General features: G+C 66.7%; 1 protein-coding gene across 1 annotated transcript in view; it reads left to right on the top strand.

Annotated features, from left to right (window-relative positions):
* The first annotated feature begins 722 nt into the window (after positions 1-722).
* Positions 723-12981, top strand: part of WNT7B (Wnt family member 7B) — a 42006-nt gene continuing 29747 nt past the window's right edge. The window contains exon 1 of the mRNA XM_040490559.1: positions 723-904. Coding sequence (XP_040346493.1) covers positions 822-904 — 83 coding nt within the window. The 5' untranslated portion in view covers positions 723-821. The remainder of the gene's footprint in view (positions 905-12981) is intronic.

Consider the following 12981-nt stretch of genomic DNA (forward strand, 5'->3'; position numbering starts at 1 on the left):
CTGGGCCTGGTGGGTTAGTCTGAGAGCGAGCGACTCACGACCAGCCTAACCAAACCCAGGGGCGCGCGCGGGCAGAGGTACAGCGCACACAGCGCATCTGTGAGCACACACCTGCGCCCTCAGACGCGCCCACGCTCCCGCGGGCACACACAGGCACATGCAGGGACATGTATGCGAACAGGAGAACAGATTGCCGAGCACAGCCCCCCAAGAGGAGCGCACGCCCTCGCGCGGTTATCCCGCTGGTGCCTCCCTCCCCCACCCCCCCCCCCCCGCCCCAGGTGCACCTTCCAGAACCGGCCAGAGCTGTGTGGTTCGCCGAAGTTGGGCGGGAAGGGAGGGGGGTACGGGCCTAGGCAGTTTGGGCAAGCCTTGGGGGCGGCTCCTGTCGCACGCTCCGGTCAGCCTCCCCTTTAAAAAACCCGCCCGCAGAGGAGGCGGATGTAGGGGCGGCCCGTCCAATGGCAGCTGCGCGCCTCGAGAGACTTGGAGACTTGAGCCAGAGCGACAGAGCCGGTTCCGACCGATCGACGGACGGAGGGCTAGACGGCCGCCGAGGCGCACCCGCTACCCACTTGCCGGTCCCCCGGTCCCGCGCTCCAGCCCCAGCGCCCGCCGCCGTCCCAGCCCCAGCGGCAACGCGATGCTCGGCCCTGGCGGCGGGGCACGGACGAATCCTGCGCCGGGGCCCGCGCGCCCGGGTGCCTAGCGCCTGGTGTCGCCGCCCCACCTCGGGGAGGGCCGCGGAGACCCCGGCCTCAGCTGGCCCAGGCGCGCCGCCCGCAGGGCCCGCCAAGCCCTTCCAGGAGCGCCGGCCCACCATGCTCCTGCTGTCTCCGCGCGGCGCGCTCCTCTCCGTGTATTGCCCGCAGATCTTTCTGATCCTGTCCAGCGGCAGCTACCTGTGAGTGCCGCGGGCCGCACGCGGGGTGGGCGGGGTGGGGAGAGCCCCGTCTTGGGCCTCCAGCGCTGGAGCCGGACGGGCAGGAAGCTCGGCAGCGGAGTCTCTGGGCGGGGCACCGGGTGCCCGACGCGCTCGGCAGCCCGGGGACTTTGGGTCGTCTCCTCGGCCTGAGCCGCCGAGGTGGAGGGCTTGGGGGGCGGCTGCAGCAGTGAGAAATGACGGCTGTGGGGTCAGAGAGAGCGGGGCCCGCGAGAGGCCCTAGCGCCGGGGTGGACCAGACTGCGCGCACGGAGCGCGAGGGCCGGAGCGCGCGCGGCGGCGCGGGGATTCCCTGCGCGTCCCACCCGAGTCCGGGACCAGCGGGATAGCCCCTCTCCTTTATAAGTCCGCGAGGCCCGCACGGCTGCGCCGCACTCGAGAGAGCCGCACGCACGCACCCGCTCCCCCGCGTACCCACAGGCGCACACGTGCACGCTGCGCCCCGCCAGACAGCGCCCAAGCCGTCCCCGGTGGTGACTGCGGCTTCCCGCGCCTTCCTGCCGCGCTGAGCGGCCAGACCCAGCGACGGGTGACTCCTCACCTGGGGCGAGGGGGACACGCAGCGCGCGTGCGGCTGGCCGAGGTGCGCCCTGGGGTCCGGGCCAAGGCAGCGCGCGGAGCGTGGGCGCGCGTGTGCGTCGGGACGGGCAGCGCCCACCGGGCTCCGGGAAGCTCCAGGCAGGGCCCGGCCGGGCCCGGGAGCCGAGGGGGCGCGTCGGCGCAGCAGTGGCTTCGCCCGATTCCTAATGGGACGCATATGCTCTGGCCTCCGATTTAAAAAGAAGTTTGATTTATGGAACCGCCGTTTGGGGGAATTTAAGCTGGATGCTACTGATTAAACCTCAGAGCTAGCTCTCCCTCCCCTCCCCTGCTCCCCTCCTCCTCCCCCTCCTTTACACGCGGGCCACGTCCGGGGTCGCCTCACGCGGCCAGAGGGGGCAGGCGCTGTCTTCCCGCTCCCTGCGCCACCCCCGCCTCCTCGCGGCCGCAGTCCTAATAAATCGCCGCGCCCCCACCCCTTTTTAATAGAGGCGCAGCCAATTTCTCCTCCAGCTCCTAGGAAATTACTATCCTACCAGTTTTCCTTCTATAAATAGTCGCGCATCTTGAAACAAAAGTTCGCAACCGCAGCCAGATGCTGCGAGGCCCGCGGTTTCCCGGGCTGTGGGACATAATTACAAGGTCCAGGCGCAGAGAGCGCTCCAGGCCCGGCGGGCAGCCCCGGCTGCAGAAGCATCGCCCGGGGAGAGGAGTGGGGGGGGGGGGGCAGGCCGCCCCAGGCAGGGCAAGGGGCCGGATGGGGACCGCCTGATCGTTGAGGAATCAGGATAACAAAGTGGCGGGCCGGAGAGTTCTGCTTTGTGGCATCCCTCCTGGGGAAATGGATCAACCAAGGGGGGCCTTGGAATCCCCGCCTCCAGTTCTCAGAGGTCAGAGGTCGGGAAGCCTCCCCCTCCCCTAAAAACCCCCGCATCTCAATCTTAAAACTAGAGAAGCATCAGCTATTATGCTTTAAGAAATCATTTTTGGAAGCAGCTGGCTGAGGTTTGGCATTATGGGGAGGTGGCCAGGGGTAGGAATCCCGGGGTGGGGGTGGGGGGGGGGTGGTGGCTGGAGTAGGAATCTGAGAGGAGGAGGTGGGCAGGGGGCTCAGGAGCTGTAGAGGACGAGACCAAGGCGGCAGTGAGGGGTGCCACAGGTGGTGGCCCGTCTGTATCCGTAGACCCCAAGTTTTCCTCCGGGGTTGGCTCCCCCAATCCAGGCCTGCAGTGACTGCTATCCGTCCCACACAGGCTCATTCCCTGCGTGTTCACTGCCAGCTTTGTTGGGGAAAATTCTCCGAAGGCGACAGTTTTCCAGACGTTCCGGGGGCAGTGCTGGGGTCCAGAGTAGGTGATGGGAGACAGCAAAGCGGACTCTGCCCCTCCCCCCCCCCCAGCCGGCCCTACCTTCAGCACCCCTGCCCCAACCCCAGCCCCTGGGTGGGGAGAAGGGAGGGAGGAAGTGCTGAGGCCAGGCTGTCCCTGAGCAGAGACCAAGTAAGGTGTCCCCAGGAGCAAGAGAAGGGGACCATGACACCTCTGGGATCTCCACCTTGCCTCCCTCCCTGCCCTGTTTGGGTGGGCACAGGGCTGGCTGGGTGTGGAGGATGCCATGGGCGGGAGAGAGCCCCCGGGGTGCAAGCGGCACCGGTGAGAAGGACCTCGTGGGTGGCTACGAGCCGGGGCCTGGGTGCAGGTGAGGTGGCCGTCGCGGATGTGCTTCAGAGAACGGCTCGGCTCGGGGTCAGCGGGAAGCCCACCTCAGTACCGCAGGGATACTTGGCACCGTCAGCCCCGTGGGATCTGAGGATGCCAGGGGCAGGAGGGGCCCCGGGCGGAGGCTTCTTTCTGCTCCAGAGAACTTTCCAGAAGGCATCCCACTGCCGGGATCACAGACACTGGTGGACAATTGATCCTGCCCCTTTCATCTGGGCTGTTCTCCCAGCTCCCTGTCTCGGGCTGTGGTCCGTGCGTAGCGAATCCCAGATGCATGCCTGGGCCCCTGCCACTGATTGGGTCGGACGGGTGTGCTGGCCTGGAAGGGCCCTGAGCCCTCCCGCCTGATGCTGAGCTTGGCTGGCGGTGGGAGGCAGCTCTGGCCGGCCTCACCCTTCTCTGTGCCACTGCTGTCGGAGCAGAAGCTTCCGGGGCCGGGGGTGGGGGTGGGGGTGGGGGTCAGTGAGGGCCCAAGGGAGGGCAGGTGGGGGGCCGCAGGCCAAGAAGAGGGCCTGCGGTGCCAGTCAGCTGGTGTGGGGGCCTTGTGCCAGGACCGGGCTGGCCTGCTGTCCTGGGCAGGTCCCTTCCGGTCTTGGCCTCCACTCCCAGATGTGGAGGCTGGCTGCAGTGATGCCCCCAGGTCTTCCGGTGCGAGCCTCTCATGGTGACCGCCCGCTCTGGGGAGCTGAGTGAGTCATGGGTGACGGGGCGGTTACTCACCGACCACCTGGCCGTGGGGGGGGGGGGGGGCGGGGGGCGCTCACCACTGCCCTGCCGAGGCTGGACCTCTTCCCGGCTCTGCCGCTGTGGCTTTATTGGTGGTGCCAGCCGCAGCCCCAGAAACCCCGTGGGCAGGGCCCTGGGGGGCGGGCATTGCTGAATCAGGCCCCCTCCCCTGGCATCGGGGCCTGTGTGGCAGCGTGGACGGGTGTCGCCTTGGGAGGGGCCGCTCCCCGCCTGCAGGCTGCGTCTGTCCAGGTTGGAGGAGAGCTCTGCTGTGTGGCCTCGAGCAGGTCCACGGGCTTCTCTGGGCCACGGTCTCCTCATCCGTCACTTGGCTGGGCCCTCAAGCCGCTGGGATCGAAGAAAGGCATGGGCACGTGGTGCTGGTGGTGGTGGGGGGGGGGGGGGGTTAGCGCTGGGAAGCTCCAGGGCGTGGGCTGGAGAGATGAGAGTTTGTACGATCACAAGCGCCCCAGGAGCCTTGCCATGTGGGCACAGCTCGGCGACCACTAATCAGAGGGGGGAGGGTAGCCTCTGGAGATGACCCCATTCGACCCTCTGTGTGTGTGTTGGGGGAGGAAGGGCCAGGAGGGGAAGGCGGGTCCCCGTGCCCTTCTTCCAGGTCCCGGTGCGGCCTGGCATCACGTGGAGGCCTGCAGGAGGGTGGCTCATTTTCTCACCGAGTTTCCCTGGAATCTTCCCTGATCCGGGGTCCCATCCCTGTTCCTCCTCCTACTGTCGGGGTGCCTTCCGTAGCCTCCCTGTGTCCCAGTACTGGAACCCAGGCGTCTTAGAATGGCTGTGAGGATCCAGAAAGCCGATGCAGAGACGTGCTCAGCCGGGTGCTGGGTACACAGTTAGCGCTCAAGAGATGACACTGCTCAGCCACGAGGAGCAGGGAGGCTGGCCACCCATGAAGCAGCGGCAGGTGTGGTGGCTGTGTGCAGGGGAGAGTCTTGAGTTCTCTAGGGGGGGGGTCTAAGAGGGCTTCCTGGAGGAGGCGGCGCCTAGATAAGGGGAGGAGTTGCCTAGACAGTAAGCTGGAACACGAGAGAGACTCTGGAAGAAGGAAGAACGCGTTCGCCCAGGGTTCCTCCTGAGAGAGCCTCACGGAACCTTGCCGAGACAGGCAGATGGGTTGTGGGGGCCCCGCGAGGAGGCCCCGTCGAGGTCACACAGGTCCCAGGGGAACAGCCCCCACCCCCCACCCCCGATCCCAGAATCGCTCTGCCACTGCCTCTGAAGAGAAATTCTCCGACAGAGAAAGGCGTCCCCCGATCCCTGGGTCTCATCCTCCAGGGAGAGATGCTCTTCGGGGAGCAGACCATCACGAAGGGAGGTCATTTTTGAGGCCCTCACTGCACATTATTTGCACATTTGGCTCTTCCAGGGCCACTGACCACAGCCTAGCAAATCACACTCCCTGCCCCTGCCTTTCCACCCCTGCCATGTCCCCCCGAGCCTCGCGCCAGCCTTCGGGGGGGGGGGGCAGGGGGCCGGGGCTCTGCAGCCTGTGGGGAGCCCGGAACCCCTACTGGGGGCCTGGCCCAAGGCTCTGTCATCAGACTAGGCTGAGCAGAGTCTGAGGGTGGTGGCAGGGGAGGTCTGGATTGTGGAGACCCAGACCCTCTGTCGGCTCAGGCTTGGGGGGGTGCCTGAACGGCGCCCCTCTCGGGGCCTGTCTCGCCCCGGGGCAGATGGAGGGGCTTCAGCAAGCTGCCTCGGAGCCTCCACTTTTCCTGGCCCTGGGTCCGGCTCAGATAGGGCTCGGCACCCCCGCCCCCTGCTCCCCCAGCAAGGGACAAGAGGCCGGGAGCCCTCTCTTGTCAGATGAAACCTCGGCCCGGGGCTCCCTCAGCCTGATGAAAGGGTCATTGTGTGGTGCGGGCCGCCCGCTGGCCAAGGACAAAACGGCCGTTTGTCCTCCTTCCCTGGCGCGGGGCTGGGGCCTCCCCTTGGGCTGGCTAGCCGGGTGGGGGTGGGCACAGGTGCGCTCCCTCTTCCCTTTCTCCATCTTCCCGGCCTCCGTCCCCGGAGCCGCTCAGCCTGCCTGGGGCCCCTGCCAGTCCTGCCCTCAATGCGGGGTGTCCTCGCCCTCCGAGCGGGGGGGCCCCAGGCCTGGGCCAGTCTGCGGTTGGCAGGGAAGCGGTGAGCTCCCCGGCGCTGGAAGCATACAAGCAGATGCTGGGCCAGGGCCCCGCCCGGAAGGGAGCCAGCACTCACGGGGCCTCTGTGCCAGGCGGCCGTGGGGTCGGCCCCCACGGTGACCGAGGATGCGGAGGCCCCAGAGAGGTCACGCCGGAGCTGGTGGCTTCTGAGCACCGACGATGCCACGAAACGCTCCGTCTGAGGGTGTGGCATATGCACTAAAGCCGTGCAGCCCGAGTGGCCGTCCTCCCGCTGACCCTGAGCGGGACGAGCAGCGCCACGTTCCCCGGCCGCAGCTCCCCGGGCATCGGCACCTCCTGGTGGCCCCATCCCGAAAACACCTGTGGCAGAACCCCACCCCCAAGGCCACCCCGGTTTCCGACCCTCCTCCAGAGAGGTTCCCTGTGCTGGAGTCTGTGCCCAGCGGGAGCTGCGAACAGGCAGGGCCCCTGAGGGAAGGAGCCTTGGGACAAGGCGGGTGGTATCTGGATCCCCCCACCCCCCCCCCCAGCCTCCCCCCTTCCCGACGAAGCGGGTGTTGGTGCTGCTGCAGGGTGCGGGGGCCACCACGCCGAGGGGTCCAGAGCTGAGACTTAGGCGCCCAGAGGAAACGCTCCTCCAGAAGGATTGTCTGCCCGGCAGACTCCTGACGGGGGGCCCAGGGCTCTGCATCCTACTTCTGGAAGACTCAGGTCCTCGCGGAGGGGCCCTTCTGTCACCGGACTGATGGGCGCGTGCCAGCTGGGGTGGCCACCCACTTGGGAGGTGGTGAAGTGGGGAGTACGAGGGTCAGAGCGCCGAGTAACTCCCTAGGTCGCACGCAAGGGGGCTGAGCTTGGATTCGAACCCAGGTCTGTCCGGCTCTCAGGGCCGTGCTGCCGATTCCTTCTCGCTCACTGTCCGTGACCTCGAGTGGGAAGAGAGACCAACTAGTCCAGCTGGTTAGAATTATCTAGTGGCCAGGCGTCATGAGGCGCTGAGCGAGGGCCCTCTCTCTGTCTCTGTCCCTACCCCCTTTCTTCCCCTGTCCCTACCTCCACACGTTCAGATTTGGAGCCAGAGGGACAGCTTTCCTTGGGTGGGGGGGCGGGGGGGGAGTGCGGGAACCAAGAGCACCTCAGATTTCTGCCCCGGGCTGCTAACCCAAGGGGCTCTGAGGCCGGCTTGAGCGGAGAGAGAAGGTGGTCCCAGCTGGCCAGCTCATGGCCTCCGCTGGGTCAGCACGTGAATCGTTGCCACATGCCACGGACTTCAGGCAGCCTTGGGGACACCACCGCCCTGTTCTGCCTTGGCGTGTCCGTGCGGGTGATGGGGCTGGACGCTTCAGGGCCCCTGCTCTCCCCGCCTCCTCTTCTCTCCAGCCCTTGCCTCCACCTTCAACTTGCCCTTCACAACAGCGGTTCCAGCAGCCCCCGGGCCCGGTGAACAAGGCTGGCCGTGTAAGCAGGTGTAATCGGGAGGCTCCCTTCCTTCCCCGTCATTTACCCAAAGCCCTGCGGTGCCCTACGCGGCAGGGGCCGCTAACCCGCTATCCCAGCTGCAGTGAGGGTGGGTCAGGGGAGACCTGGGCCCTAAAGAACGTGCTGGGGAGAGTGGCATTCTCGGCCGAGGGTTGGATGGCTGTGGGGCGGGCAGGGGGAGTGGGGAGTGGGGTCACAGCGCTGGGGTGGGGGGCAGCCCCGGGCGTGGGGAGCCATGGGAGGGAAGGTTTTAAGCAGGGCAGGGATGAGCAGTTTCATCCTGAGCTCAGGAAGGACCACGGGCGTGGGTGGACCAAGCCAGGGAAGTTGGGAGGGGGCTGGTCCTGCCCCTGTCCACCCCCCATCTGATGCAGGTGGGGCAGAGGAGAGGGACAAGGTTCCCCAAGGCAGGGCCTACGGGTTGAAATGGGGGCAGAGTGCGGGTGAGGGGCCCTCTGCCCACAAATGGTTGTGGTTTCGGGTTGGCCCCCGCCCCACCCCCACCCCAGCACCCAGGACCCCGCACAGCACTCGGTGCTAAGTCGGTGCCCAATAAACACCGTGAATGGTCAGATGGCTGCTCCCGTGTCTGCGTCCCGGCAAGACCCATTGACCCGGTCAGGATCCTCTTGCCCAGTGGATGGCAGAGGCCTCCGGGACCCAGGTGTGCTGGCCCCCAGTGCTTGTGGGCAGGCACGGCGGGGGGCTGGGGGGGGTGGGCCGGGGGGGGGGGGACTTCCTGGCTCCCTGACTCACGTCTTCCCAGGGTGACTGCATCACTGGTGGGGAACACGGGGAATTTCCAGGTGCTGCCCCCACCCCCCCCCCCCCCTTTGGAAGCAGCCGCTTCTATCACCTGCCATCCCCGTGTTCCCTGGGGGCCCGTCCTGCGTGCCCATCCACCCATGTGAGGCCCTGTGGTGGGCTGAGGTGCCAGCTGGCCGCACCTGGGGGCCAAGCCCCCCTCACAGCCCCAGCAGAGTCACCTGCGGGCACGGCCCAGGCTCGTGGCATAGGCTAGGGTGCCAGCGGCCGGCCTGCGGAGGGTGCCCAGGGAGGATGTGTGTGGGGTGGCAGGGTGGGCTAGTGTCACGGGAGCACGGGACAGGGAGGTGGCAGCCTGGCTCTGGAGGCTCACCCTGTCCCCAGTAGCTCAGGGCACTCAGGCTTGGCCCGTCACGCAGGGCGTGGGGGACCCCGAGGGCACGGGTCCTGGAGACGCCAGGTGGAGACTGCTGTTGGTCAGCGTCTGGGAAGGGGTGCTGGGCCGAGGGCTGAGAGCTGCCCCAAGGCCCCAGCGTACCATCTGTGTCAGACCCTGCCTGGGCCACCCCTGCGTGATCGGGCCTCGTTCCTTTATTTCCCTTCGGGCAGCCCCAAGAGCCACGAGGCAGGGAGTAAGGTGTGACGATCCCATTGGACAGAGGTGGAGGCTGTGGAAAGGAGGGGTGGGGCAGGACTCCAGGCCACTCACTTAAGGCAGGGCGTGGGTGGGGGGCTGCTGAGCCCCGGGGAGGTGTACTGGGGGTGCGAGGCTGGTGAGGGGTGCAGTGGGCTGCTCCGGGGCAGGGGTGAGCACCCTGTCCCGTGAGGCATCCCAGCTGAGGCGGTTGGCTGGGGTGGCCCCGGTGGCCCAGAATTCTCAGAAGGAGCAGTGGGGTGCTCAGAAAGGGAGGTGGGTGGTGAGCGAGCCACGTCCGGGGTGTCCTGGCCCAGAGGGGTCCCCGGTTTTGGCGAGAGCAGATGGCAGGGCGGTGGAACTGGGGAGAGCCTGGGTGGGGCCGGGCTCGTTCTCTGCTCTGCGGTGCTGTGTGGCCCAGGCAGGCCCCCGCCGCCATCCAGTCCCGGAAGGGGGCCCCTCCGGGGCGCCGGCCGGAGGCACAGCCCCAGGACCGGGAGCTCAGCCCTGCCCTGGCGTCTGCGCAGAGGAGACTTCTCAGTGTCCTCTACCTGTGGGGACTCAGCCCCTGAACCCACTGCTCAGACCATGTCTGTAGCAGTCAGGAAGGCTGAGGTGCTGGCCGACCCATCAGGCGCCCAGACTGCCAGCCTGGCCATGGGCCAGACTCCCTGCCAGCTCCCTCCCACCTGTTCCCCTTGCCCGGCTGTCCATCCACCTGTCCTGAGGCTTCAGGTTGACATCCCGGTCACCCAGGCCTGCAGGGTGCCCCAGGGTCTGACAGATCTGGGGTATTAGGGCCTAGGCCAAGGCCGGGGCTAGGGGTCTCGTCCCTGCTCGGGCCTCAGCTCACGACGTGGCTTCCTTTGCCACGGGTCGGTGTCCCCATCTGCACCATGGAAAACGAGGACACAGGTCAGGGTCAAGGCCTGGGAAGGTCCAGAGTACAGCAGAAAGAGCTGGAAGCGTGTCCATGGCCTAGACAGGTGTCGCTGAAGGTCAGCCCCCGGCAGCCCCCTCGGGAGGCTGGTGTAGATGTGAGCACGCGGGGAGGGAGGACAGAGGAGACACCGGGGCAGGCTTCTCGGAGGAAGAGGCACCAAGCTGGACCTGGCTGCTGGGAGGGTCTGGGTGCCTCTAGCCTTGCTGGTCAGTGTGACCTGAGCCCAGGAGTGTCACGACGGGTCCCGCCTGCCCAACAGAGATCTGGAAGGGTCTGAGGCCGGAGGTCAATGACCTGGGGTTTTGGGGTCACGGTCGAGTGAATGGGGTTCTGATTTCACTGACTTAGCAGGTATGGGGGCTGGATGGACCCTCCAGACCCTATGCCCTTTCATCCGTAAGCTCCCCGAACCGGGCACAGGATAGACAGAACCCCCCGGCTGTGCTGGCCCACCTCTGGCAGCCTCGGCCCCGCCCGAGACCCCCATCCACCGCCTGCTTTCTCCCAGGATGCCTGGTTTCTCTCCAGGGTGGGGTCCCAGAATGCCAGGCCAGGAATGCCAGCTATGCGGGGAGGGCGGGCGGGCAGCCGCCCGCCGGGGGCGCGAGGGAGCAGGCGGACGCTCCGCTCTCTTCCCCGGGAACACTGCGGGCAGTGAGCTGAGCCGGGCAGTGGGCTGGAAAGATTGCAGCAGGCAGGACCCACGGAGGGAGCCGGCCTGCACGCGCCCCACCTACGAGCAGGGGCTGTTCTGCCCATCCGACAGATGGGCAGACTGAGGCCAGTGAGAGTCGGCGGCCGAGCAGACCTCCAACCCAGGACCCCAAGCCCAGAGAACCCTCTTTAGGATGCAGCCACAGGTACCTAGATTGTCGCTTCACTCCCTCACCACACGCGCAGATGGGAAACTGAGGCCTGGGCAGGGCAGGAAGGGGCAGAGGGATGGCTTTCTTTCCCAGCTGAGCCCCCTCCTGCCTCCGGCCCTCTCTCTGGGACACCCCCCCTGCCCACCAACCATGAAGCTCCCTTCGGGGCGCTCTCTCAGAGCCCCAGTGTCCTCATCTGTAAAGGGTGCAGTGGGGGTGAGGTGGGACAGTGTGGGGGACGCCACTCAGGAAGGGTGGTCGTGTTGGCTTGTCCCTCCCCTGCAGGGCCCCCCCACCCCCTTCGAAGTTCTTCCCACCCAGGCCAGCAGGGGGAGAAGCCATTTGCCAAAACAGGGCTGTTAGACCCTATTTTCAGATTGGAACACTGAGCCTCAGAGCAGTGAGGTCCGGGAAGGTCCCCAAGCCCCATGCCTCCCACTGAACTGAGCCTAGAGCCCCTGCAGGGGAAGACGAGCAGGTGTAAGGAACGCCAGGACAGGTGGGCTGAATACCACCGGGCCTTTGCACCAGCTGTGTCCAGCTCGGCCCCAGCCGTTCCAATCCGTCCCGCTCCTCCCCACAGGGGAAGGCTGCGGGGACCCTGCTGGTCCCAAGCTCTGGCACTGGGATGATGGCTTGGAGGGGGGGGGGCGTGGTCTGCAGAGTGACCCCAGACCTGGCAGACATTCTTATCCCCGTTTGACGTGTGGGAGCACCGAGGCCACACCGGCCGCTGCCCCGCGGGACTGCTGGGCTCCGGAGCCCGAGAAGAGCCTCTTCCGGGAAGGGCTGGGCCGACCCCTGCCCACCTGAGGGAGACGCTGGTGGGGACCCACTTTAGGTGGGCGTGGGGGCCGGCTGCCATCTTCCCAGGTATTTGCCAAGTTACTTCCTGGACAAGTGGACCCAGGCCCGCCTCCCTGGCTGATCGCAGATAATTAGAACATTCTTCAAATATTTTGCCGGAGGATGCCCGAGAAGGAAGAGTTGTAAAGCGCCCCGGGCCAGGAGCGTGGGCTGCAGGAACTGTGGGCAGCCAGGCCAGGGCCAGGGATGGGGCCCCAGAGGGAGACCGGGGATCCGGCCCAGGCCCGGCCAGCCTGTCCCCACCTTCTGGGGAGCTGGGGTGGGGTGGGGGCTCAGGGTCAAGGCCGGCTCACGAATGGGGAGGGTGCTAGGCCGTGTGCGGGGATTCCTGCGCTGGGGAGCTCACAGCCGGTGGGGGTGGACAAACCCTACCCCAGATAGCTTTCGGAAAAGCCTGAGGGGGTCAAGCACCCCCTGGCCCCCTGGGGGGGGGCAGGCAGGCGAAAAGGTCTGTGGAGGAGGGGCTCTACGGCGCATCTGGAAGGAGAAGGAAGGTGCAGGGGCGGCGGGGTACGGAGTGATGTGGGTGGAGAGTGAGCGATAAGGGGGTGCCTGGGGCCACCCTCGTGGCTGACACCCGCAGCCGGGGCATCTCAGCACCCAGAAGCCCTGCTCAGGCTCCGAGGCCGCCGTCCCGCTGTGTTGGGCAGGGAGGTGGGCGGCCCCAGAGGGCAGAGGGTGGGGAAACCCTCTCTTATCACTGCTGACCTTCCTAAAAGTGGTGCCTACCACCTGAGGACGCAGGGAGACCGGGAGGACCCAGGGAGGGGGAGACGTCCCCCCCTCCGGCTCCTGCGGCTTGTGGGGGGTGGTGAGTCGGATGTTGAGGTCCAGCTCCGTCATGAGGTCTGAGTTCTGGGAAGTACTTGGATGCTGCGTCTGTGTCATGGCGTGCTGTCCTGGTCCCAGCCTAGGGAACATTCCCAGGATTCTGTGGTTGGTTCGGGGCAGGGGCTCCTCCGACCCAGGAGCCTGGGGTGGGGGATGGGCTGCAATGCGGCTGCTGCTCAGGCCAGAGAGAGGGTACAGAGGATGGTGGCCGGCCTGGCACGGGGTCCCCGCCGTGGTGGGGCCGGGTCCCCTCTACTGGGGCATCCCGAGCTTGGGCTGTGGTTTGTGGGGTCGGTTGCTGGGGAATTTGTAGGAGAAACGGGATACCGAGGTCGAGGTGCCTGGGTCCTGCGGCCTCCTCAGGACACTCGGCCACATCAGTGGCCATAGTTTTAGGGCTCTGTGCACGGATCAGAGGGCTCGAGGCTTCCTTGGGATCTGAGAGGCCCGTCTGCCACGCGGTCCTGGGCTCGCAATGACACGATTTCTCTCTGGCTTTTTTTTTTTTTTTTTTTTTTTTTTTTTTTTGAGAGAGAGAGAGAG

The sequence above is a fragment of the Herpailurus yagouaroundi genome, unplaced genomic scaffold (genome assembly GCF_014898765.1).
Source record: "Herpailurus yagouaroundi ecotype Mexico unplaced genomic scaffold, PumYag 182, whole genome shotgun sequence".
Taxonomy (NCBI): domain Eukaryota; kingdom Metazoa; phylum Chordata; class Mammalia; order Carnivora; family Felidae; genus Herpailurus; species Herpailurus yagouaroundi.